The sequence below is a fragment of the Trypanosoma brucei genome, chromosome 1, assembly GCF_000002445.2.
Source record: "Trypanosoma brucei brucei TREU927 chromosome 1, complete sequence".
Taxonomy (NCBI): Eukaryota; Euglenozoa; class Kinetoplastea; order Trypanosomatida; family Trypanosomatidae; genus Trypanosoma; species Trypanosoma brucei.
The window spans coordinates 1,023,304-1,043,044 of NC_008409.1; the positions used below are offsets into that span (position 1 = coordinate 1,023,304).

Here is a 19,741-nt window from a genome sequence, read left to right on the forward strand (position 1 = left end):
ACAGTATTCGAAAAAGAAAATAAGACGATACTTGGACTTGACGAAGAGTACGGCTTTCACTTATTCAAGAAGGAACCCGCTTAATGAAACAGCTTTAGGGGCGTGGAGAGAGGACGATCCCGCGCCATCTACCGCGGAAAGAAAAAATTGGGTGCGCCTTAAACCAGCGCTCATACAGGTACCGTCATCCAGCATCGCTCTCGCGCAACGGGCAATCGCTCACGAACGGCAAGACGGCGGGTGCAAACCTTGGCGGATATTTATGCGAAGACTCTTGTAGTCACCCGGATCTGCATCCGATGGCAACGAACACTCTATTTGAACCGTTTGCACGCACCAAAATGACACAGGTCCTTTGGGACCTTTGCAGATGCGGGACGGCGGGGAGACGATGAGATTCAGTGCGACGATTTGAAGGAGATGGACAGAGTCGGAAGATGGTATTAACAGCAACTCCGAAACCATTTCCTGGAACAGGCAAAACCCTTGAGTAGTGGAAGCGTGGAATCAACATTTGCTCCTGGAACAAAGCAAGCCGATTGAGGGGATTAAATCATTTTCCGTTGTGACGCTGGATGTCGCTGTGAATAAACTGAGGGAGAAGATGCTGATCTGGAGGTTTAAGAACCGTGTATAAGGATGGTTGCTGGTACAATAGTTCAATTTTGTTCCACAATAATCTATAACCAGCTTCGCTTCAAAGGCGATGAATGCGATCAGACTCGTTTGGATAGAGCGACTGCTTCCCCACACTGTTCACGAGGTGCGTGCCAACATTCAACTTAGTGAGCTGTCACCGAATTCTTTGCATATGAGCCGTTTAATGTGAATCCGCGCCTGATAAGGTTGGGGGAAAATTTCCTTCCAAGGAAAATTGCGCGCATTGATATCAAGCTGACGAAAAAGAATGGGATTGATACATGTGGTGCCGCACGGATTGTTTTTTTCCATTTCCCCCATCATGAAAATATAGGGGTTGGGTAAAGAAAAAAATAATATCCGTATCCTTGGCAGTACGCTGAGTCCAAACGCCGGAATGAAGACATCTTAGAAGCGGGGAAAAATTATGGGGAATTCAGTGGAGACGATCAAAATGAGTAAGGGTGTGGAACCTTGCAGGAGCGGAAATTGAGGGAACAGCGGGGGAAAATTTTAGGTGAGAGGCACGCGCCATCGAAAACACTGATATTCAATTGGTATATTTTGCAACGACACATACGGAAGGCAGAGGGAAGATGTGGGAGCAAATTACTACCAACTGAACGTGGAAGCAATGAGAAATACGGTGGGGCTTACCAAAGAGAGCGTGGTCAACCTTCAGGAGCAACATACAGGACGTGCTTGCGTGGTGTGACAAGGCGGTGAAGGAACGTGAAATATATCCCTGACTTCCGACGAAACAAGAGGCAGCGATGGATATCACAAAGTTTCAAATAGGAGGCTGAGGAGCATACAATGGCGACATGGCGACATGGCGAAGGTCGACGAGCAATGTAAGCGCGGAGCATGACTGAACATTTGCATGGCAGAAAGGCTTCGTCAGACATAAATGCAGAAAGAAAATGATGCGGCAGAGGGTAAGGACCAAGTAAAACACGAAACAGCATATGGGGGAAATGTTAAGCAAGATCTGTCGTGTAATTTCTTTTTCAGTAAAATTGGAAGTTATGTTGTGTGGACGGTGAGTATGATATGCGAGGAGGGGGGTTGCGCAAAGGCTGATTGAAAATGACTGCTGTTGTGCTCCGTCGGGCAAAGCCGCTGCTGGCTCAGAAGATATGGCAAAAGAATATCGTAAATTCATGAATAGCACATACAACCTCAAAGTATGCGGCAAGAATTCTGACGGCAAAGCCACCACCAGCACGGTAAAAGACTGCAACTCTCAAAACCATACCACAGTTATGATATGATTTCCCGCCCAATATGACAGTATACTTTTTGACATGCAGGACCTGAGGAAAAGGGAGACAATAGATGAGTAAAGACAATAAATCAAGAAGTTGAAGAAACAAAGGTGATAGTTGCTAGAAACACCTCACGAAAGCCGGAGAGCCTTCGCGGATTCAGTATGTCCTACTTGATGCAGGGGGCGGTAATCTAACGCACACACGGTAGCACGATCCTGGAATTGTCATCGCCCCAGGAACAACTACGGATGGAGGCACAAAGAGGTGGAACATAACAACGGAAAGCAGGCGGCGTTCAGGGTGCTATTTGAAACTCCTCAGACAAGCCAGACTTACGTGGTGCAAAAACAAAAAATAGTGCACAGTCGGGAAGGGAAGTGAAGGGAGGTTCGCAACAACGGAAGAACAGAATACCGAGAGACGATCAGGCACTTCCTCCAATACAAGAAACTCGTGCAATTCATCACATAACTTCCAACATTCAGTTCAGAGGGACGGTTAAGCCACAAAACAACGGCCACGTAGACAAAGGCGAGAAACGGCAAACCCCAGATGATGACAAAACATCTCGTCGCCAAGCTAACAAATCGTTTTGCCCGCGAAAGAAGCTGGGTGCTTGCCAAGTCCCAGAGCACCTTCGCAGGGTAACGAGAACTTGCCCGTCGATACATGTGTAAAGCGTGGAAAAGGTGCCAGGAAGCGATTCAGACTTTTTGTGAGCTAGCGAATAGAGAAACGGTGATAATGAAGCGCGTGTGCGGTCATCGCACAAAGAGGAAGAAAGATACTCGCTGAAAGTGCATATGGCGAGTCACAACGAATATTTGGATATTATGGAGTTTAATCCGAAGAAAGCACGGGATCTTTATGTACAAACTGTTTCATGTGACGACGCAGCTCATCTTTCTGTTCAAGAGTATCTTCAGAAAGCCTTGAACGAAGTCAATGGACGCATTCTTGGAATACCAAAACAGGAGCAAAGTGGAGAGGATTTGTGCGGCGAGGAAGAACTGGATTATTGTGCACTCTGGCACTGCCTTGAAAATAGACTGGTTGTTTCAATGTATGTTAGACAAGGGCTGACTTGACATACTTCGGACTTGCCGCAAGGATTGCACAGGGAGAGGGAATCCAGATTATTGTTATGTGGCCCAGAGCAACGAGAAAGGATTTTGATTTCGCGCAAAACAAACGAACAGAGTTATTAACAGATTTTCAATTTTCCACGAGTACTGCTTGTAGTTTAATGAATACTTTAAGTGCCACTAGGAAGAGTTATCACCGCAAAAGGCTTCTGGGAAGTGCTCTAAAAGGTTGAAAACGAGAACTGCATCAATATTGACTCGGGAGTTGACGAGGCTGTATGTACAACAGGTTTTTCTGGCTTTTGTGAGTTGGAGGTCGAGGCTACAGTGAGCTGTATCCGTAGTTGAGATTATGGGAAACAAGAATTAAGTAAATTGGTAAAACGATCGAATTTACTCGCGAAGGATATGTGCAGCGTAATTGTTTTGACAAAGGCTTCCACGGCTATTGGTGGTGTCGTATTGAGGCAGGGCAAGTGAGGAAAGAATGAGAATAAATGATTTGACTCAGATGATGTTTTAGCGGGCACTGAATTTCAGAGGGATAGGGTGAATTGGCTCAAGCGCATGAACGCAACTCAAAAAAAAGGAAAATGCCGGAATAACCAACCCTTCTCAAATTCGATGCGACGAATACGTGGGAGAAAACACATATGAAGAAGCAAATTCAGAACCGAAATCATCAAAATAAATGATGCAGAACCAATCAATGAACCTCCTGGAGCTGTTTGCACATTTGATACAAACATTTTATAATTAAGTATTTTATGACACTGTTTTAGACTGTTTGCTTTCAAACGTTCCGTCAATATAAATTTAGAACCGTTAAAATATACTAACGCACGTAAAATCAATTTTCTTTGGCTAAAACACGAACCCTGTAAAAAGCAGCTCTGTCTTGGGAAAATTTGCAACCTATTTTTCGCCACGCGAGGAACGAATAGACAATGTGGAAGTTTAAGGTGTTGGTGGCGGCTGCGGTAGTTATTATAGCAGCACAAATTAATTCAGTGAAAATAGTTAACCAAGAGGAGTTTGAAATACTGTGTGGTTTTGTGCGTTTAACACTTGCACCAGCACCACTAATACAATTGTCTCAGAGGATAAAAAATGAAGCTGTGGGTGCGGCGGTGGATGCAATTTATTCTGAGCCCAATCAGGAACATCTGTGGAAAAAGCTATCACCAAATTGTGAAGCGCACCAAATAAGTGACAGGGAAAGCGTGTGCGATGCCTATGCAAGGTTCAAACATGAGGCGGAAGAGCGATTGAAAACGTCTAGACTCACAGAACCAGAACTGACGGACTATTCACCTGATGTTCTCGATCATCTAGAGAAAGCGTTCAAACTCTATCAAGCGAGTGAGCTTGAGGGTAAACAAACTAGTATCGTAACTTTGCAAGAGGGGATAAACTCAATTATGTATGGAGAGAATGACAGTGGTGGCAATTCCCTGTGGGGAGACCACTTTCGCAACGAAGATTGCGGAACTGTGCTGGGGCAACGTCCAAAATATGCTGGTGGCGCGCTAGTTACGGACCTTTTGTGCTTATGTGCGCAGCACGTGAATGGAAGTGACACCAAGCATCTGTGTTGCGAAGGCTGCAGCTGGAGAAGTAATACTACTGTGTGGAGCGAGGAAGGCGGTCTTAAACTACAGTGGGAGATACTCAGGGAGAAATGTATCGGGTACAACATGGATCTCGCAAATCCAAAAGACAGACTGAAGAGACTACGTGAAGAAATGGAGTGCAGAACCGTGCCAAGAGGCATCGGTAGCCGTAAAGGATTGTTTGTTTACACATATGGTGAGCTGGAAAAGCGGGAACTGGTCTCTTGCGGCGGGGAAGACCGACAGGATTCTGGAGCGTGTGTCCTCTATGAATGGGGAGGAACCCAAATCCAAACCGCAAGAATACCTTGGATGCAGCGACTCGAGAAACTTGTCGACATGTTGCCAAATGTTTCGGAGGAATCAGACAGAATGGAAAAAAGAAGGAGACAAATAGAGAACATCGTGTATCGAGTAAACGAAACTTCAAAAAAACAGCCCAAATTAGAGAAGAAAGAGGCGTTATCACAACAAGATACACCACACCCACCTCTCGGAGATGTACTCCAAACATTTACTGACAACCCCAACACTGAGGGCGAAGCTAGGGAAAAGCAACAAGTAAAGAATGATTCTTCAGACAAATCTGTTGAGATTAAGCCCGCTGAGGGGCGAACCCCAGGAATCGGTATCCGTCCACTAAAAAGTGCGAGTAAAATTGGTACACCCCTGACGATGTTTTTATTGTTATTATGAAATACGCCGAAAAGTGGTGACCTTTGTTATTAGTAATATTTGCTGTATTCTACGTGCCACTCCCATGGTGTTATATTTTCAAGTTTGACTATTTAAATGTCGAAGAAACGTGCAAGTCTTTGAGAAGTTCATGCGAGCAGGAGAAACGACATCATGTCGAATTGCTGTTGAGGGGAATTCTTTTGCATTTGAGGGTGTTTTTGACCAGTTTATTACATGTTTTGTGGATGTACTCAAGGTTGAGGAGCTTCCACATATTGTGCGGGTTACGTAAGCTTGCAATATGTTGGTGTCGTGAGCACTGACAAAGATGTGGTTCACTATTTGTTTCGAGACCCTAGTGGTGTAGTGCTACAAGCTTCATTGATTCTTGTTAATTTTCTACCTCTCTGTAGATAAGTACGTTTTACAAGCGGAGTAAAGGTAAATTGTCTTGGCAAGTGCACATACATGCAAAAGATATCGCGCTGACATGAGGTGTATGTGAGCGCATCTCTGACTTACGAACAGTTGAGTAATATTTGATATGTGTTTTTTACGGATTAATTTGGGGGAGCTGAGGGGTTTTTGAAGGTGAGCCGGGGTGGGAGCGAAAAATTTAGTCTAAAGTGTTGTATTTTTGAATTGTTCTTTGTAGGACTTCCTGTGCAGGGTGCTGAAATTGCTGATGGTATCGTGAGCGTGAAATAGTTTACTGAGTTGTAAGGATTGGTAGAATTGGCGAATGGGACTATACGATTGATGAGGCAAGCAAAGAAAGGAGGTCTCTCCGGAGGTTGAAGTGCTCGGTCTTATGCTAGTTAATTCAGACCTTGGAAAAACTGTTGAAAAGAGTCAGCACGGAGACTTGTCTACGCATGCGGGCCCAGACACAGTATCGAGATCCGCCCTTTACAGATGTGCTTGAGTGAAAGTTAAACAGGAATTGAATGAAGCACGGGAGGCGGAGTACTCGGAGTGGAAGGCAGCTAAGTTGAAAAAAGTGGGTAATCAACAATCGGAAGTCGGTGCTGAATTAGCCAGTGATATCTATGAGTCTAATCCACAAGTAGTTTCTCCTAAGTACCCAACTGAAAACAACATAAAAGACGCACTTCTCCGATACTGTAGAGATGTCGAAGGATATACAGAAAACATAAGCAGCTTGAGTTCATGTTGTGTGGATTAAGCGTGAAAGCACCAGGGCTAATGCAGGAACAGCTTTAGGCACTGATCTGTTTTGTATTTGTTTGTGCAGTGGAGACTGGGACGAAAATTTGTGGTGTGCTGTGCGGATTGTACTGAGGGTGATAATGTAAGAGTATGAGAACAAAAAATGACGATCCCACAAACAAGGTGAAGTAGCTTACGACGAGGTGGTGGAGTTGTGTAGGGAGCCCTTTGGCGCAAGAGGGACTGGAAAAAGTATTTGCGATTTTTTTTTTGAAGGACATGCAAAGTCAGTCATCACCGTTAGCATTCTTAAGATTGCTTCATGGGAAAATACACGAATCAGCCTCAACGGTTGAATAGGAGGCGTAGTCTTTGGGGGAGAGGATTTCCACGGGACCCAAAGCAGGAAGCATTGATAACCGCAGCACGCTCCCGTGGTATAGAGAATTGTTGGGTGCATCTCGACTGCTAGGGAGGTCGCAGCAAGTAGTACGGGCGGCTGTGACCTACAGGAATAAGTGAGTTAAAGCTCGACCCCGATAAATTGATCAGAAACAAGAGAAACTCGGTAGCTGAGTACTCCTAACTAACCTTGTCCGAGCAACCAAGTCAGAGGGAAACCAACCCGATTCATCAACCTAATCCCACGACAACTACCAACATGATGGAGAGCAAATCACCATAAAGTGGCGATGACACAACTGACAACGATGGTAAAAGCTTCATTGATGCCCTGCCAAAATGTGAGAAACACCGAAATGCGAAGTCTTGCAGTGAAGCAACGTGTGTAAAAGCATTGGATGTGTCAGGCCAGAGCGAGGACAGGCTGTTTTAAGCAGTGTAGATATTGTCCGTGTACCAACAGGATTAATTGTGTTGATAGCATTCGGGATATGGTCCAACTTCAAGTACAAACGTTAGCGACTGTGAAGGGATTTTGCTTTACAGTGGAACCCTCCCTTTTACTCTAACACCACAGATATGATAAGCGTGTTTGTACACGTGTGTATTTGTATGTGTGATGTTTCTCTATAGTTGTTCAACGCTTTTGTTTTCTGTGTATCGTATTGTTTGAAATGAAAACCTTTTCTTTGTGAAATATTGATAATTTGGGATGCTTTTTGGTAATAGTGGTGATTATATTAGAAGTGACTAACCGATCAGGTGCATATGATGTCGACGTTACCAAATTTCAGTAATCTGTCGCGGATTTTTTTTGACTGCACTGTCGAAAAAGAAAATTTGTACGTGTTACGTTGACGTCATTTCCGTGTGGAGGGGTGTGGGAAGAATGTGAAGTGCCCCATTTACACAAAAAAATTAGATCAGTCGGTGCCTCATTGGGTTCAACGTGAAGGGGGAAATCGAAAAAAATTTGAAGGAAATGTGAGGTACTTTGGTTAGAGGCGGTTGAGTGGGAACCACAAGCCTGTGTGATCATGGCGACCTGAGGGTGTTGAAAGTCGTCAGAAAATATTGTGTGGAAGAGGACAAACGGTTCCACAAGTTTAAATGGCATAGTGTCGCTGGACATACTGCCAACAACTACCTGTTTCTCCGCAATATTTCGGTTTAAAACCCTACTTTTAAGGGCGCTTCCTCGTCGGAGCTCGTCACAACTTCAGTGACACACGTTTGAGTGATGTACGGATATCCGCATCTAGCCTTATCTTATAATGTTACACTTTGTCACATTTTAGATTTGCTTTCTCGCGTAATGTTGGCTTCTGCAGGTCTTTGTAGGTTGTTGCATCTTGGGGACTTGGATGGAAGCTATGCATACTACGATCATGGCCAATCTTTTTTCTTTCCATATTACAGGACCTGCTGGGTGATCTCAACCGTTGGCACATAGGTTGGATACTCGTTTGCTCCCCGAGGAATAGTTATGCGCTCCTGGGGACGCAGATGCTTTCACCATAAGTGATAAGTGCGAGTGATAGCAAGTTATCTTCGAAAAAAGTTTTTTCTTGGTGATAACATACGCGTATGCGGATGACGGCATGATACAGTAATGTTTGAATTTAGGAGAGCTATAACGGAAGGCAGTGGGTTACCCAGGGGCTTGGCGGTGTGTATGTAAAGGCATTTAAGAGATTTGTGTAATGACGCGGAGGATTTTTCTTGAATTGGTGACGAACAGACGGAGGTGTGACACCGGAATATCTGTGAAACGACGATACCGCTGCAAACTTTCTTTCCGTTATTTCACCGCGGAAAAATAACGTTGCGAACTCAGTCATCGGCGACGAGTTGTGGTTGCTCCGATTTACGCTATATTAGAGTGAGGCGCTCCGCCATTGAGATTACGCAACTGTTATAAAATTTGTTCCTGCGCGATACACATTCTTTTCTCTCGCATATCCAAGTTTAGTGAACTAGATAATGAAGGTTGCCGTTTTTCAATGGTTAATTTGGGCATTTTTAATGGCTTGTGCTTGCGGCAAGGATGACTATACGTTGGTGACTGATCATGAAGGTGACGCGCCTTTAAACGAGTCCGTATGTTATCTCAGTTGTCTTTCAGATGCATTAAACAACTTATACAGCGATAGTGAGAAGAGGCTGTTTGTGAATGAGGAAGTATACGCAAATGCATCTCGTATATTGGATGATATGGAAGGAAAATCAGGTGAAAGCACAAAGTATTTGAGTGTTATTAGTAGTGTAATTTCAAAGCAAAATGATAAATTGGAAAAACTTATATCTTATGGAAATGAAATGGGGGACCTTGTAGCTAATGTGGGTGGATTATTTTCTGAGGTTAATGAGAGTGTGAGGGCAGTGAGGGAAGTATTGCCAAGTGCTCTCATAAGAGCGAATAAATATTATACGGCTATTGCTGAGATTGTTAGGACAGTGTGGGATGATGTTAACAGGCCTTTGAAACAAGATGAGGCTAAATGCGGAAATCAAAACTTTGGAAGCGTTGGGGAACCGAAAAACGAGTGTGTTTACCGCACGTGTCCACTGGGAGACGGTGTGAGTGAAGACACTCTTCAGCACTATAAGAAAGGTGGTATTGAAATAAACGTTCAAACAGGTTCCGTAAGCGAATGCTTTAATAGACCAAGGGACAACTTATATAGGAACGGTGCAGAAAAGCATTCGAGTGATGTGCTAAAATGGCTTGAGGGTGAAACCACCCGTTTACAACTTACGGTTGAAGTGCAAAAAATATTTGGTCCCCTCATCGTACCTTTTGCTGCTGGACAATCGCCTTCTGCACTTCGTGCGATGATGTCCAATATCACTTTCCTCTATTCCCACTTTAAGGAGGTCCACAGCAATTTTACTTTAATGTTACACGACACCAACATTACTGATAATTTGAATAGTACTCATTCCACCATTTGACAAACATGTTCATCTACATTTCCTTTCATAAACATATGTGTTTATATACATGCTTTTTTGCGTTTCCGCACGCGCACACGTGCTTAACAATTACCTTCCGTTGTTGTTGATCCTTTATGTTTCCATGGGAAAGCCAAACATTCCGCGGTGGTGGTGTTATGGCGTCTTGAATGCTGAAATGTATCATGTGTGTGTATACGAAGTGAAATCCTCTCTGGTTTCCTACTTTCCTGGGCTTCTGTGTGTGCTTGGGGCTGCAAAGATATTGTAGGATGTACAGCGGAAAAGTTGGTGCGCATAGTCGGATTGTGGTCACTACATTACGATGTTGGCTCCTGGAGGTGTGGCGGGGAAGCGTATGATCGGTAGGAGCTCTGTCGAAAGAGCCGTAGGCATGCACTCTAAAGCTTCGTTTGTTTTTCCGGCAGTTGTCGCCGTTTAAGTGATGCTAATTCAATGTTTGTTTGTATGCTATTTTGTTGCGGAAAATGCATCGAAAATAATGTGTAGGTGAGGCCGTTCTGTGGGGAATTGCTTAAAGGTGAATTTTGTGCGTGAAAAAGAGTTGGCGCGGAGTTAAGAAAGCGGGGGTATTAACCTAGGATTTAAGGCTTAGGAAGTTGAAAAAATCTTGATCTATCAGGAGGGGGAAGGGGTTTAGCCTCTTTGTTAGGGAATGTAGCTGGCGGACTTAATGTAATAGGTTATGCATTTTTCACGTAGTATTATGAGAAAGAAACTCGTGTCCGCTCCAGTTAAAACGACAAGAATAAATAGCGGGCCTTCTGAAAGGGAAACTCCTAAGCATATTACATTTCACAGTCTTTATGCAGGCAAAATAGAGGACTGACAACGAATTCTTTTTACGGTTTTATTTCCTTTAGTGGTAAATTATTACGAGTAGTTAAATGAAAATGTAGTTGGTAGTATTTATGCATGGCTTACTGTAGGCGATGCCGCATATGTCCGCCACTGCGGAAACCTTAGCGATTGAGGAGAAATTTAAATTGTCGTGCGAATTTGTTAGGGCATCACAACTAAAGAAAACATGTCTCTTGGAGGAATAAATGAAAAGGCGAAAGAGACGGAAGTTTCTTGTTTCCTCCCCTTCATTTTGCTGATTGATGACCATCGTGGCCACCATATTCCAGCGAAGAGGAGGGAATGCGTTTGCGCACATAATGTGACAAGACATGATAGTGTGGGACTCAGCCTTGGAGAACGGGTCGCTACGCATTAAAACTCCATTAGGTGGAGATTATTACACACCCGCTTCGCCAGTGGATGGTGACCACGGTTCGCACGGTGGTCTAAAGGGACGGTCTCCAGTGCAGCCCGCTATCCCTTCCTATATCCACTGTGGCGTATCACCCCGCGAAGTCACCACTAGTTATAGAGCTAATGGCATGTATACGACTTTGTTGGGTTCCCGTTAGACAGGGTCCTCAACCGCGAAACATGAAGTAGCCACATATTCGCGGATCAATTTGCGCTGCACACACGTAAATTTCTTCAACGTCCAAAAGTGCACTCGCCCTGGCACCACAGCAGTCACTGTGGCTGATATGCCAGTGTTCATGTGGTAACGATTAGCTTCCCCAGAAGAACTTAATTTTTCCAGGGTGCTAGATCCTGACACCACGGTGAGGCTGCTACCACTAATGTCAGGGAAATTCCATGATTAAAAAAATTCCAAGAGCAGACGTATGTTTTTTCGTTTAATTTGTAGTAAAGTGAAGCCACCAAGAGGTATGTTGTCTATGTCGAATTTTATTTTGTGTAACCCCAAGGTTTGGAGAATATGGAAAATGGGGAATCGTGTAAAGCACCAGAGAGCCTATTAAAAAAATTACTGGTGGTGGAAGCGCTTAAGTGCGCCAACGTGCTTACACGATACTTAAAAATTGAAGTTCAAAGTCACTGAAGGTGATATAAGGGACCCTCATAGCCTTTGGGAAGCTTTTTCATGGGAAGATGTAACCGGAATGGTATGTGATATATTAATTTGTGTGTATTCGCTCTAACTCTAAATTTTATTACATTTGTTTACCGTATATCATATATGCTCATACGTTGGTCACTTTTATTTGTTTCTTAGCAGTGTTTTGTGTAATTTGTTTGGCCCAGCCCCCGGAGGAAGGCAATGGTCGGGCTTGCAACAGTTCCATTATTGACGCTAACATTGCTTGCACTATGCGGCGAGTCGGAGGCTTCAGTTGTGGTTTCATCTGGCAGCCAGGAATGTGAGGGATACTGGGACTCCTCCAGGAGGTACCACTGCACATTACACAATACAGGTGGCGAAGGCCAGAGGAGGGTGCGTCTACCACCAACTCCAGCGGCCCCAGCTCGTGACAAAAAAACGTCAGGTGGGACCGGTGTCGACACCCAAGGGCAAGAAGCACGGAAGGATACAGTATTGAGTTCAACCAGTGATGGTCGAACTAGTCAACCGCCTCCGGCCAATAAAGAAACATTTCCTGCAGTAAACGGGAAATCAAGTGACAGTGTAGGCGGCGGCGTGAGCAAAGATGAAGTTGTGCAGAGATCTGAAAGCTTCAAAGTCTCGGCGCCGGCGACATCCCCAGCACGTGACTACAGCAAACCGAAAGTGGATCGAGCAAGGCAAGAATTGGGAGACGGGGAAGGTTACGGCAGAGAAAGTGTAAAAGGAAATGCGATCGTAGGGAAGCAGGTAGCAGGGCCAGATGGCGGAAATGTGGTGCGACCACCTCCACAGGATGTAGTTTCGTGGCCTGAGCAAAAAAATACACAGGAAGCGGAAACTATGGGGATACAATCGATCCAAAACGGAAAAGATATTTCAGATCGAATAACACAGCATGACAACAGCCATGTGATGCGGCCGCCGACTCGGGGGGTGGTTTCGGTGGCTGAGGAAAACGCACAAGAAATAATACGAGAAGACATAGATGGCGAGGCCGCCGGAGAAAACAGCTCACGAAAGGAGAAAGGTGCAGCGCACAAAGGGCACGTGATGCTGCTTTCCGCAGTATTGGGTCTCACGTGCTCCTGAAAATCATTACTTCAAATCTGTGAACGGGGATGCACACACCTAATAAGGGCGGGGATGCACAATGTGCATACTTCAGCGCGAGAATCAGTAACTATTCTACAGCTTCGTTCACGGGATAAACACTTATGGAACGTAGTAAAGACATAATTTCCAGAAGGACGATGTTGCAACGAGTGTAGATAGCTCCAGCATAATCATAAGGAAAATGAAAAAGTAGAGCGAACGATTTTTGTGGAAGAAGATAGGTTAATGGCTTCCAGACCAGAAGGGGAAAGCCTATTAAAGGCAGACAGGGTAACAAACGAGAAACAGTTAAGAGCATCACAACATCTTTGATGAGGCAGGGAAAATAAAATTCGATTGTGTTGAAGAGTCCATTCCCGTTTTTCTTTTGCATTCAAAAAAAAAACATAATAGGAATCGCTTATCACTTGGGGGATACATTATGAAGAGAGTAAATGTAGGTTACGAAGAATACTATGGAGATCACAAGCTAATATGAAGAGAGAAGCACAGAACGGTTCGGCGGCTAGAATTAGGGGTTCTTCGGTAACTTGAAGACCTTTTTAAACTGATACTAATAAAAAATATATATTGAAAAAAAAGTATAATGAATGGGCGGAGCGCATGCACATGGTCCGGGTACATGAAAAGTTATAACTAAGTGTTGAAAAAAACTCTAAAAGCAGGTAATCGTAACGAAAGAGGTGAGGGATAGCCAAAGCGGTGCCTGAACGAAATGTGATTAATTAAAATAAAACCCAACTTATTTTCAATAGCGCCCCTGTGTGTCTTTGCTTTAATAGTCTTTATGAGAGTTAAACCACAACCCATTTAATTAACTGGACGGAGAATTCGTAAGGCAGTAATTCTAACATTTACATACTTCAACTGCCGGGACAGAATAAAAATAATGATACGACATCAAACAGGAGATATTTTGACAAATGTGCTATGAGCTGTTTTCACTCCTATGATTGGCTGTATATTTGTGGATGTCAACAATGTTTGACAGTGATAGAAGTCAACAATTGAATATTATTCTGCTATTCCAGTTATAACTGATAGTTTTCAAACTCTTATTTTATAAGGGTATCAGCTTAGGCGTTGTTGTGTTGGTGGTAAGTTTTTGGCGTTCCCTAAAAGAGTATCTCCGGTTGCAACACTTTTGGCTCACAGTGTCAAGCGATGTTTGGGAGAAAATTCGTAGAGTATTGTGAAACTTCTGTGCGTGATGGTCGGGAGACCTCATCATGTCGCAAAAGAAAACATACACTCATGATATTTTTGTTATTTAAAGAGATTGGCATGACACAACGAAATTGTAGAAGTGGATATGGGACTTCGAGGGAAAGCTTGGAGTGCTAGCATCAAGCAGGGGGTTAGGGTTATGTCTAGGCTTCGTGGGATTCTAATATAAAGTGTGATGTGAGGAAAAGCGTTTTTTGTTGCTCAGAGAGCGGTAAAATTCAATAGCAGCTTCTACTCTAAGGTGCGGCGTTTCTCCACACTTGTCCCTTTTTAGATCAGAGCAGCGTTGGTACTATGTAGGTATCCAGACTTTGTACAGCGCCGGAGGCTTTGTGCGTGTGTGCTTGTCAGCTGCACTTGCGTCACCCAAATACTTGCTTTGCTGATGGTGTTCAAACCACTTGTTTGACGAACGCAAACGCAATTTTACTTATTTTGTCACCGATAAATAATTTTACTCCTTAAGGCGTAGTATTTCTATCGAAAAGGGGCAAGTTAAGTAAAAAATACTTTACCTGAGTTTCTGTTGGCTATCATATGCAACATTGTGGCCTAGAAAAGCTAAGGTGTGAGGATAAAGTTTAACGTGAAGGAGATTTGTTGAAGTCTACGCTTCAGTAAGAAACGTGGGCATTTTTAACTGTAAGTATACGTTTAATAAAACATTGATGTGTCAGAACCGTCCTCGTCCAGTAATAGCTCCACTATTTTTTATTTCCTCCGCACTGAAGGTAAGCTATGTTGACGACACAATGGGAAATGATGTGGTGGTGATTAGGGTAGCGTTTTTCCATGGGGTTAAATTTCCCTCTGTTAGTACTGTCTAAACAGCAATATAAACAAAGCGCCCGCCATTGATTGGATAAATGTTGCAATAATCCGTTTTCACGTGATTACATGACCGCCACGTGGGAGACTTTTTGCGATGGAGCAGTAACGGAGATAAAGGAGACAGCGATTATTTTAGTCTCCACATATACGCAAGCAGAGTGCTCACTGCAGTGTTCTCTCCTTTTGTTATTAACGTAACAACCTCCATTCTATCCCGCGCTTATAGAAGTGGAGGATTTATACTCTCACTTCCAAGCATCCACAAGAATTTCACTTCGGTTCTACTCGATGCCAATCTTAACGATGGTGAAATTGACGTTTCTCTTCCTGAGTAGTTGCATGTTTACATTTTCATACATGTTCCCGTCCCCAAATATAAGCGCATACTTGCTGCAGCGCGCGCTAACGTATAACCTATGAGTGGATGCATCGCTTACGTTGACTGATGTGTGTTCATAAAATTATCTTTTCCTTTTGGTTGCTGTGCTTGCTTGTGCAGGTGTGGATGTGCGTGTGCACCGCGTATGCGAAGAAAAAATGGGGCGTGGTGGGTTGCACTCGTGCAAATTTCTGTGCTATCATGGTCGGACTGTGGTGCATGGATCATTCGTGAAGTAAAAGCGAACAGAGCTCTGCGTGGTTGAAGTGTTTCTCGCCTTCACAAACATGTATTGAATGTGGTGTCGCCATAAAACCTGGTGTGTCGCAGTGGTTGTTATGATGAGCATTCGCGCCGTCCAATAACATTACTCCAGTACAGAATGAGAGGTTGGTCGCTTTGTGCGAAGGGAGATTGCCAGAACGTCCCATATAGAGGAGAGATAGATAAATCATTCATGTGTTTTGGAGGCGTATTGACTGCAGAGGGTCTGCAAGCGAAAAGTTCAAAAGTTTGTTGGTGCACCGGTGTGCTACGGAATTTGTGTAATGCAAACCCTTTGTGCCCTTCTCCTGTGCATCATACGCTGAGTTTTGGCGGGTGCAGAAAAATTGGTAACGCTTGACGGATGCGCTATCTATTGGTGCGTTTGAGTTCATCATCAATAAAGACGCGATCTTCCGGATTACGAACAGTGAATATGTTGCAATCGCGGTACATGGATCATTTGCAGTGTAAGATAATAGCGGTTTCTCGCGTACGATAAACACTCTATTACATGCACAGTTTCAGAGAATGCTGTGGCCTTTTCATAAAAAACGGAACAGTTATGGGTGAATGAAACTCCGTCACTGTATAATAAATAGTAACTAAATCAACCCTTTTAGTAACGATACCAACCAAGAAAATAAAATATTTACTGACCCGAAAAACGATAGTACGTTATTATTCAATTAAATGTGAGAGAAAATGCAAAGGTAGCTTTACTAACAATGCTGCAGGCGGTGGAAGATTCATAATGATGGACAAGTATACACCAAAGTGTTTAATACCTATTACAGCAGCACTGACTGCTCAATTTTACGTGGTGTTGCAAGAACTATTTCCCATCATTATTGATTACCTCTGGTAGTTTGTGCTTTTGTTGTGGCATGGTTTGCTATCCACTGGTTTTTTGTAGGCAATAATAGAAAATGAAGGTTGTTATTGTAGAGTTAGTGATTTCATTATTGCTTGTAGTTTACGTTTGTGGGGCGGAAGAAGACGGTACTTGCAGGTTGGTGGCAGATTCTGGGGGACACTCACACTTAAATGAGTCCGTTTGCTATCTCAGTTGCCTTTCGAGTGCGTTGAATAAATTATACACTGATGGTGAGAGGAAAATGCTTGTGAATGAGGAAGTATATGCAAATGCGTCTCGTATACTGGATGATATGGAAGGTAAAACAGGTGAAAGCACAGAGTATTTGAGTGTTATCAGCGGTGTAATGGAAAGTGAACATGATAAATTGGAAAAGCTTATAACTTATGGAAATGAAATGGGAGATTTTGTAGCTAAGGCAGGTGGATTATTTGCTGAGGTTAATGAGAGTGTGAGGGAAGTGAGGAAAGTATTACCCAGTGCCCTCATGGAAGCAAATAAATACTATGCAGCCATTGCTGAGATTACAAGAACTCTTTGGGATGATGCTAAGGCGGTGAAGAGCGACGATGAGGAAGTCTTACAGTGTAGAAACGGGAAAATTATAAGTACAGGGGAGTTTGCAGTCAAGTGTAGCGCCCATACGTGTCCACTAGAAGCCAATGTGACAGAGAGTAACCTCAAAATGTACAAGGATGGCTGTCTCGAAATAAATGTAATGGGTGGTTCTGTTAGCAAATGCTTCAATTTACCAAGGAATAACTTGTATATAAGCGGTGCAAGAATTAATTCGAGTGGTGTGTTGGAATGGTTTGAAAACGGTGCCTCCTTTTTTCGACTTATAGTCAAGGTTCAGGACATCTTCGCACCCCTTATCGCACCTTTTGCAGCCGGGAAACCGCCCTCTGTACTTCTTACAAAGATGACAAATATCACTTCCCTTTACTCTCAATTTAACAAAGTTCACAACAACTTTACTTCGCTGCTGCTCGAAAACAATATCACTGGGAATGTGAATAAAACAAGATCAAGCTTCTAACAAGTACGTTTATATACATTTTCTCCTGTCTACTGATGTTTTTGCATACATGCTTTTGTGCGAGTTCGCACGGGTACACGTACTTAACAATTTTTGTTGTTATTGACATGCCATGTTTTCATGAAAAAAATCTTTTCTAAACCTTTTGTAGTGTAAGTGTAATTACATCTCGATTAATGGAATACATGTTATTCTTCTGTGTGCCTAGTAAGACATATTTCTGGTAGCTTACCTTTCAGAGCTTTTCTTTTATCGTAGGAGTTGAAAAATATGTAGGGAATGAGAGTGAAGCATTGGCGAGAATAGCGATTAATCAGTTGCCGCGTTGCGACGTTGGATCCGGGGAATGCGACATAGGTGTGATTCGCCAGTTGTCGCCCTTTCTTTACTAAATTTTGTAGGCGCACCACTGTTTCTTTTCCCTTTTTCGTAGCTGCCTCAGCTATTCTTAGGGTTTCTGTTGCTTCAAAGTTTGTCTATCCAGTTTTCTGTTTTCAAAGCGGCTGCTGCCTTGTTTTCCGTCAGCTCTCTGAAGTCAGCGCGCCCTTCGTTGGTTGCCGAGCCACAATTGTCAGCCGTTGGTTTTGTGCCGAGGTAAACTAAGGCGCCGCTGACCGTTTTTTTGTCTTTTTGTTGTCGCATGTTTGCTGTTTTTGTGTTTTTGCTGCGCTTGTTTCTTTTGCAAACCTGACTCTTGTGCTAATGCTGCCGCTACTGCGCAGGTGTCTGCCTATAGGAGCTTTTGTTCCGGGCCGTCAGAGCCTGGTTTTATGTGCAGCTCCTCAAGCTTTTTCAGTAACGCCGGTGAGTCAGCGCCCGCAACGTCTCCGAACAAACCTTTGATTATCCTGGTAAGTTTTGTCGTTTCTGTAACGTCCTTGTTGCCGACAGGTTCCTTGATTGCATCTGCTAGCCCCGCTGCTGGCGCCTCCGTATTGATGATACTCTTGGTGTCGGCAGTTGTTGTAAATGCCAGTGCCGCCGTCTCCGCAAATACCGTATCTAGGTCGGTGAGGGTGGACTTGTGTTGCTTCACGCCTTCGAGTTCTCCTATTTTGCTGCCGCAGTTTCTGTCGCCGGCTAACTCGCTAGTCGATGTTCTACACGAACCAGCACCGAATCTGATGGCACCGTGTGGTGGTTGCCCTTGTAAAAATTTGATGCCGTGGACCGTTTTAAAGGTGCAGTCGGCCCCCGTTTGTGTGTTTGCCGTTGCAAATTTTCCCTGTGTATTGGTGAGCTCAGGCGAGCTCCTGCAGCCGCCTATATGTCCAGCTACGGCGGCTGCACCTCCCGCAATTAAGATGTAGCTGTTGGCTGTGTCGGTGTTGTCATTCTGTTTCCGCTGGCGATGCTGGCCACATCAAGGTGGTGCCAGGGTCCAGTACCCCGTATCATCGGGGGAAGCCAAGAGCCAGCAGCGTTCCTTTCATGGGGAACAATGCTTTGCTTCGGCTACGGCATCATACAGCACAGGGATCAGCAGCGTCTTGCTGGGACACCGTTTTTCATTTGTTGGTCCCTGGGCACGTGCCAGCGTGCCATCAGCAGTATCATCCGCACTAAGATGCTGCTGTCCGGTGATGTGGAAGAGAATCCCAGCCCGTCGTTGCGCGGGATGCAGTGGAACTGCGCCGGGCTATCTCAAGGAAAGAGATTAGCACTCCACAAAACCCTTGTTGATGAGCGGATCGCCTTTTGTCTGTTGAGCGAGACAAGGATGACGCCTGGAGAGGCGGCTTGCTTTAGCGTTGCTGGCTGCCAACATCACGGAAAAGCTCGTAACTGCAAAGGAGGTGGTGTATCAATACTAGTGAGGGAGGACCTACCAATCGAGACAGGTATGGCTGTTGTTGGTCGCATTGAACAAGTGCATGCAACAATTCACCTTGCACGTGAAACGGCACTGACCGTCACGTCGGCATACATCCCACCAAAACACACCTTCACGGCAACTGACCTAGATACGCTTCTTACGACTGACGGTGCCCAGCTCATCGGTGCAGACGCTAACGCACACGCGTTGGCATGGGATCGCGCGAGCCCACCAAATACCAAGGGTGAAACCCTCACACAGTGGTGCATTGACAACCAGTTTCTGGTCTGCAACACTGGTGAGTGCACCAGGTACGCGCGCCACCACGGGGAGTCCACCCCTGATGTGACACTGTCAAGGAATTGCACAGTGTACACGTGGACATCGCTGTATTCTCCCGATAGCGATCACCATCACATATTTTTCGACGTTAT

General features: G+C 44.3%; 13 protein-coding genes and 1 pseudogene across 13 annotated transcripts, besides 20 other annotated features; 9 read left to right on the forward strand and 5 right to left on the reverse strand.

The window, feature by feature from the left end:
* Positions 1-94: 94 nt before the first annotated feature.
* Positions 95-100: a repeat region (telomeric repeat hexamer TTAGGG).
* A 1,329-nt stretch (positions 101-1,429) lies between these two features.
* On the reverse strand, positions 1,430-1,804 carry TB927.1.5140 (hypothetical protein, unlikely; the record flags this gene model as incomplete). The annotated part of the gene is made up of 1 exon (XM_001219203.1): positions 1,430-1,804. The coding sequence occupies one exon, from the start codon at positions 1,802-1,804 to the stop codon at positions 1,430-1,432; it is 375 nt and encodes a 124-aa protein (XP_001219204.1).
* Positions 1,556-1,624: a sequence feature (1 probable transmembrane helix predicted for Tb927.1.5140 by TMHMM2.0 at aa 61-83).
* A 658-nt stretch (positions 1,805-2,462) lies between the features above and the next one.
* On the forward strand, positions 2,463-2,558 carry TB927.1.5150 (hypothetical protein; the record flags this gene model as incomplete). Its single annotated transcript, XM_024642692.1, has 1 exon — positions 2,463-2,558. One exon carries the CDS (start codon positions 2,463-2,465, stop codon positions 2,556-2,558), a length of 96 nt encoding a protein of 31 aa, XP_024498416.1.
* A 155-nt stretch (positions 2,559-2,713) lies between these two features.
* On the forward strand, positions 2,714-2,998 carry TB927.1.5160 (hypothetical protein; the record flags this gene model as incomplete). Its single annotated transcript, XM_001219205.1, has 1 exon — positions 2,714-2,998. The coding sequence occupies one exon, from the start codon at positions 2,714-2,716 to the stop codon at positions 2,996-2,998; it is 285 nt and encodes a 94-aa protein (XP_001219206.1).
* A 944-nt stretch (positions 2,999-3,942) lies between these two features.
* Positions 3,943-4,003: a sequence feature (Signal peptide predicted for Tb927.1.5170 by SignalP 2.0 HMM (Signal peptide probabilty 0.996, signal anchor probability 0.002) with cleavage site probability 0.700 between residues 21 and 22).
* On the forward strand, positions 3,943-5,304 carry TB927.1.5170 (variant surface glycoprotein (VSG)-related, putative; the record flags this gene model as incomplete). The annotated part of the gene is made up of 1 exon (XM_001219206.1): positions 3,943-5,304. One exon carries the CDS (start codon positions 3,943-3,945, stop codon positions 5,302-5,304), a length of 1,362 nt encoding a protein of 453 aa, XP_001219207.1.
* A 130-nt stretch (positions 5,305-5,434) lies between these two features.
* Positions 5,435-5,578, forward strand: TB927.1.5180 (hypothetical protein; the record flags this gene model as incomplete). The annotated part of the gene is made up of 1 exon (XM_001219207.1): positions 5,435-5,578. One exon carries the CDS (start codon positions 5,435-5,437, stop codon positions 5,576-5,578), a length of 144 nt encoding a protein of 47 aa, XP_001219208.1.
* A 2,070-nt stretch (positions 5,579-7,648) lies between these two features.
* TB927.1.5190 (hypothetical protein, unlikely) lies at positions 7,649-7,990 on the reverse strand (the record flags this gene model as incomplete). Its single annotated transcript, XM_001219208.1, has 1 exon — positions 7,649-7,990. One exon carries the CDS (start codon positions 7,988-7,990, stop codon positions 7,649-7,651), a length of 342 nt encoding a protein of 113 aa, XP_001219209.1.
* Positions 7,991-8,841: 851 nt separating this feature from the next.
* Positions 8,842-8,899: a sequence feature (Signal peptide predicted for Tb927.1.5200 by SignalP 2.0 HMM (Signal peptide probabilty 0.998, signal anchor probability 0.001) with cleavage site probability 0.645 between residues 20 and 21).
* On the forward strand, positions 8,842-9,813 carry TB927.1.5200 (expression site-associated gene (ESAG) protein; expression site-associated gene 1 (ESAG1); the record flags this gene model as incomplete). Its single annotated transcript, XM_001219209.1, has 1 exon — positions 8,842-9,813. The coding sequence occupies one exon, from the start codon at positions 8,842-8,844 to the stop codon at positions 9,811-9,813; it is 972 nt and encodes a 323-aa protein (XP_001219210.1).
* Positions 9,814-10,482: 669 nt separating this feature from the next.
* Positions 10,483-10,488: a repeat region (telomeric repeat hexamer TTAGGG).
* A 229-nt stretch (positions 10,489-10,717) lies between these two features.
* TB927.1.5210 (hypothetical protein, unlikely) lies at positions 10,718-11,050 on the reverse strand (the record flags this gene model as incomplete). Its single annotated transcript, XM_001219210.1, has 1 exon — positions 10,718-11,050. One exon carries the CDS (start codon positions 11,048-11,050, stop codon positions 10,718-10,720), a length of 333 nt encoding a protein of 110 aa, XP_001219211.1.
* A 906-nt stretch (positions 11,051-11,956) lies between these two features.
* Positions 11,957-12,023: a sequence feature (Signal peptide predicted for Tb927.1.5220 by SignalP 2.0 HMM (Signal peptide probabilty 1.000, signal anchor probability 0.000) with cleavage site probability 0.752 between residues 23 and 24).
* TB927.1.5220 (expression site-associated gene 9 (ESAG9) protein, putative) lies at positions 11,957-12,850 on the forward strand (the record flags this gene model as incomplete). The annotated part of the gene is made up of 1 exon (XM_001219211.1): positions 11,957-12,850. The coding sequence occupies one exon, from the start codon at positions 11,957-11,959 to the stop codon at positions 12,848-12,850; it is 894 nt and encodes a 297-aa protein (XP_001219212.1).
* Positions 12,788-12,793: a sequence feature (GPI-Anchor Signal predicted for Tb927.1.5220 by DGPI v2.04 with cleavage site probability 0.64800006 near 278).
* A 91-nt stretch (positions 12,851-12,941) lies between the features above and the next one.
* On the reverse strand, positions 12,942-13,247 carry TB927.1.5230 (hypothetical protein, unlikely; the record flags this gene model as incomplete). The annotated part of the gene is made up of 1 exon (XM_001219212.1): positions 12,942-13,247. The coding sequence occupies one exon, from the start codon at positions 13,245-13,247 to the stop codon at positions 12,942-12,944; it is 306 nt and encodes a 101-aa protein (XP_001219213.1).
* A 138-nt stretch (positions 13,248-13,385) lies between these two features.
* Positions 13,386-13,391: a repeat region (telomeric repeat hexamer TTAGGG).
* Positions 13,392-13,987: 596 nt separating this feature from the next.
* Positions 13,988-13,993: a repeat region (inverted telomeric repeat hexamer CCCTAA).
* A 239-nt stretch (positions 13,994-14,232) lies between these two features.
* Positions 14,233-14,238: a repeat region (telomeric repeat hexamer TTAGGG).
* Positions 14,239-14,875: 637 nt separating this feature from the next.
* Positions 14,876-14,881: a repeat region (telomeric repeat hexamer TTAGGG).
* Positions 14,882-15,000: 119 nt separating this feature from the next.
* TB927.1.5235 lies at positions 15,001-15,237 on the forward strand (annotated as a pseudogene).
* Positions 15,001-15,237: a sequence feature.
* Positions 15,238-16,504: 1,267 nt separating this feature from the next.
* Positions 16,505-16,565: a sequence feature (Signal peptide predicted for Tb927.1.5240 by SignalP 2.0 HMM (Signal peptide probabilty 0.989, signal anchor probability 0.009) with cleavage site probability 0.581 between residues 21 and 22).
* Positions 16,505-17,491, forward strand: TB927.1.5240 (expression site-associated gene 1 (ESAG1) protein, putative; the record flags this gene model as incomplete). Its single annotated transcript, XM_001219213.1, has 1 exon — positions 16,505-17,491. One exon carries the CDS (start codon positions 16,505-16,507, stop codon positions 17,489-17,491), a length of 987 nt encoding a protein of 328 aa, XP_001219214.1.
* Positions 17,492-17,939: 448 nt separating this feature from the next.
* Positions 17,940-17,945: a repeat region (telomeric repeat hexamer TTAGGG).
* An 11-nt stretch (positions 17,946-17,956) lies between these two features.
* TB927.1.5250 (hypothetical protein) lies at positions 17,957-18,133 on the reverse strand (the record flags this gene model as incomplete). Its single annotated transcript, XM_001219214.1, has 1 exon — positions 17,957-18,133. The coding sequence occupies one exon, from the start codon at positions 18,131-18,133 to the stop codon at positions 17,957-17,959; it is 177 nt and encodes a 58-aa protein (XP_001219215.1).
* Positions 18,134-18,261: 128 nt separating this feature from the next.
* Positions 18,262-18,448: a sequence feature (Signal anchor predicted for Tb927.1.5260 by SignalP 2.0 HMM (Signal peptide probabilty 0.253, signal anchor probability 0.741) with cleavage site probability 0.148 between residues 63 and 64).
* Positions 18,262-18,801, forward strand: TB927.1.5260 (hypothetical protein; the record flags this gene model as incomplete). Its single annotated transcript, XM_001219215.1, has 1 exon — positions 18,262-18,801. One exon carries the CDS (start codon positions 18,262-18,264, stop codon positions 18,799-18,801), a length of 540 nt encoding a protein of 179 aa, XP_001219216.1.
* Positions 18,331-18,399: a sequence feature (2 probable transmembrane helices predicted for Tb927.1.5260 by TMHMM2.0 at aa 24-46 and 50-72).
* Positions 18,409-18,477: a sequence feature (2 probable transmembrane helices predicted for Tb927.1.5260 by TMHMM2.0 at aa 24-46 and 50-72).
* Positions 18,730-18,735: a sequence feature (GPI-Anchor Signal predicted for Tb927.1.5260 by DGPI v2.04 with cleavage site probability 2.1199 near 157).
* Positions 18,802-18,834: 33 nt separating the features above from the next.
* Positions 18,835-19,082: a repeat region (RIME-A).
* Positions 18,835-19,741: part of a repeat region (ingi. Several point mutations (pers. comm. F. Bringaud)) that runs on past the window's edge.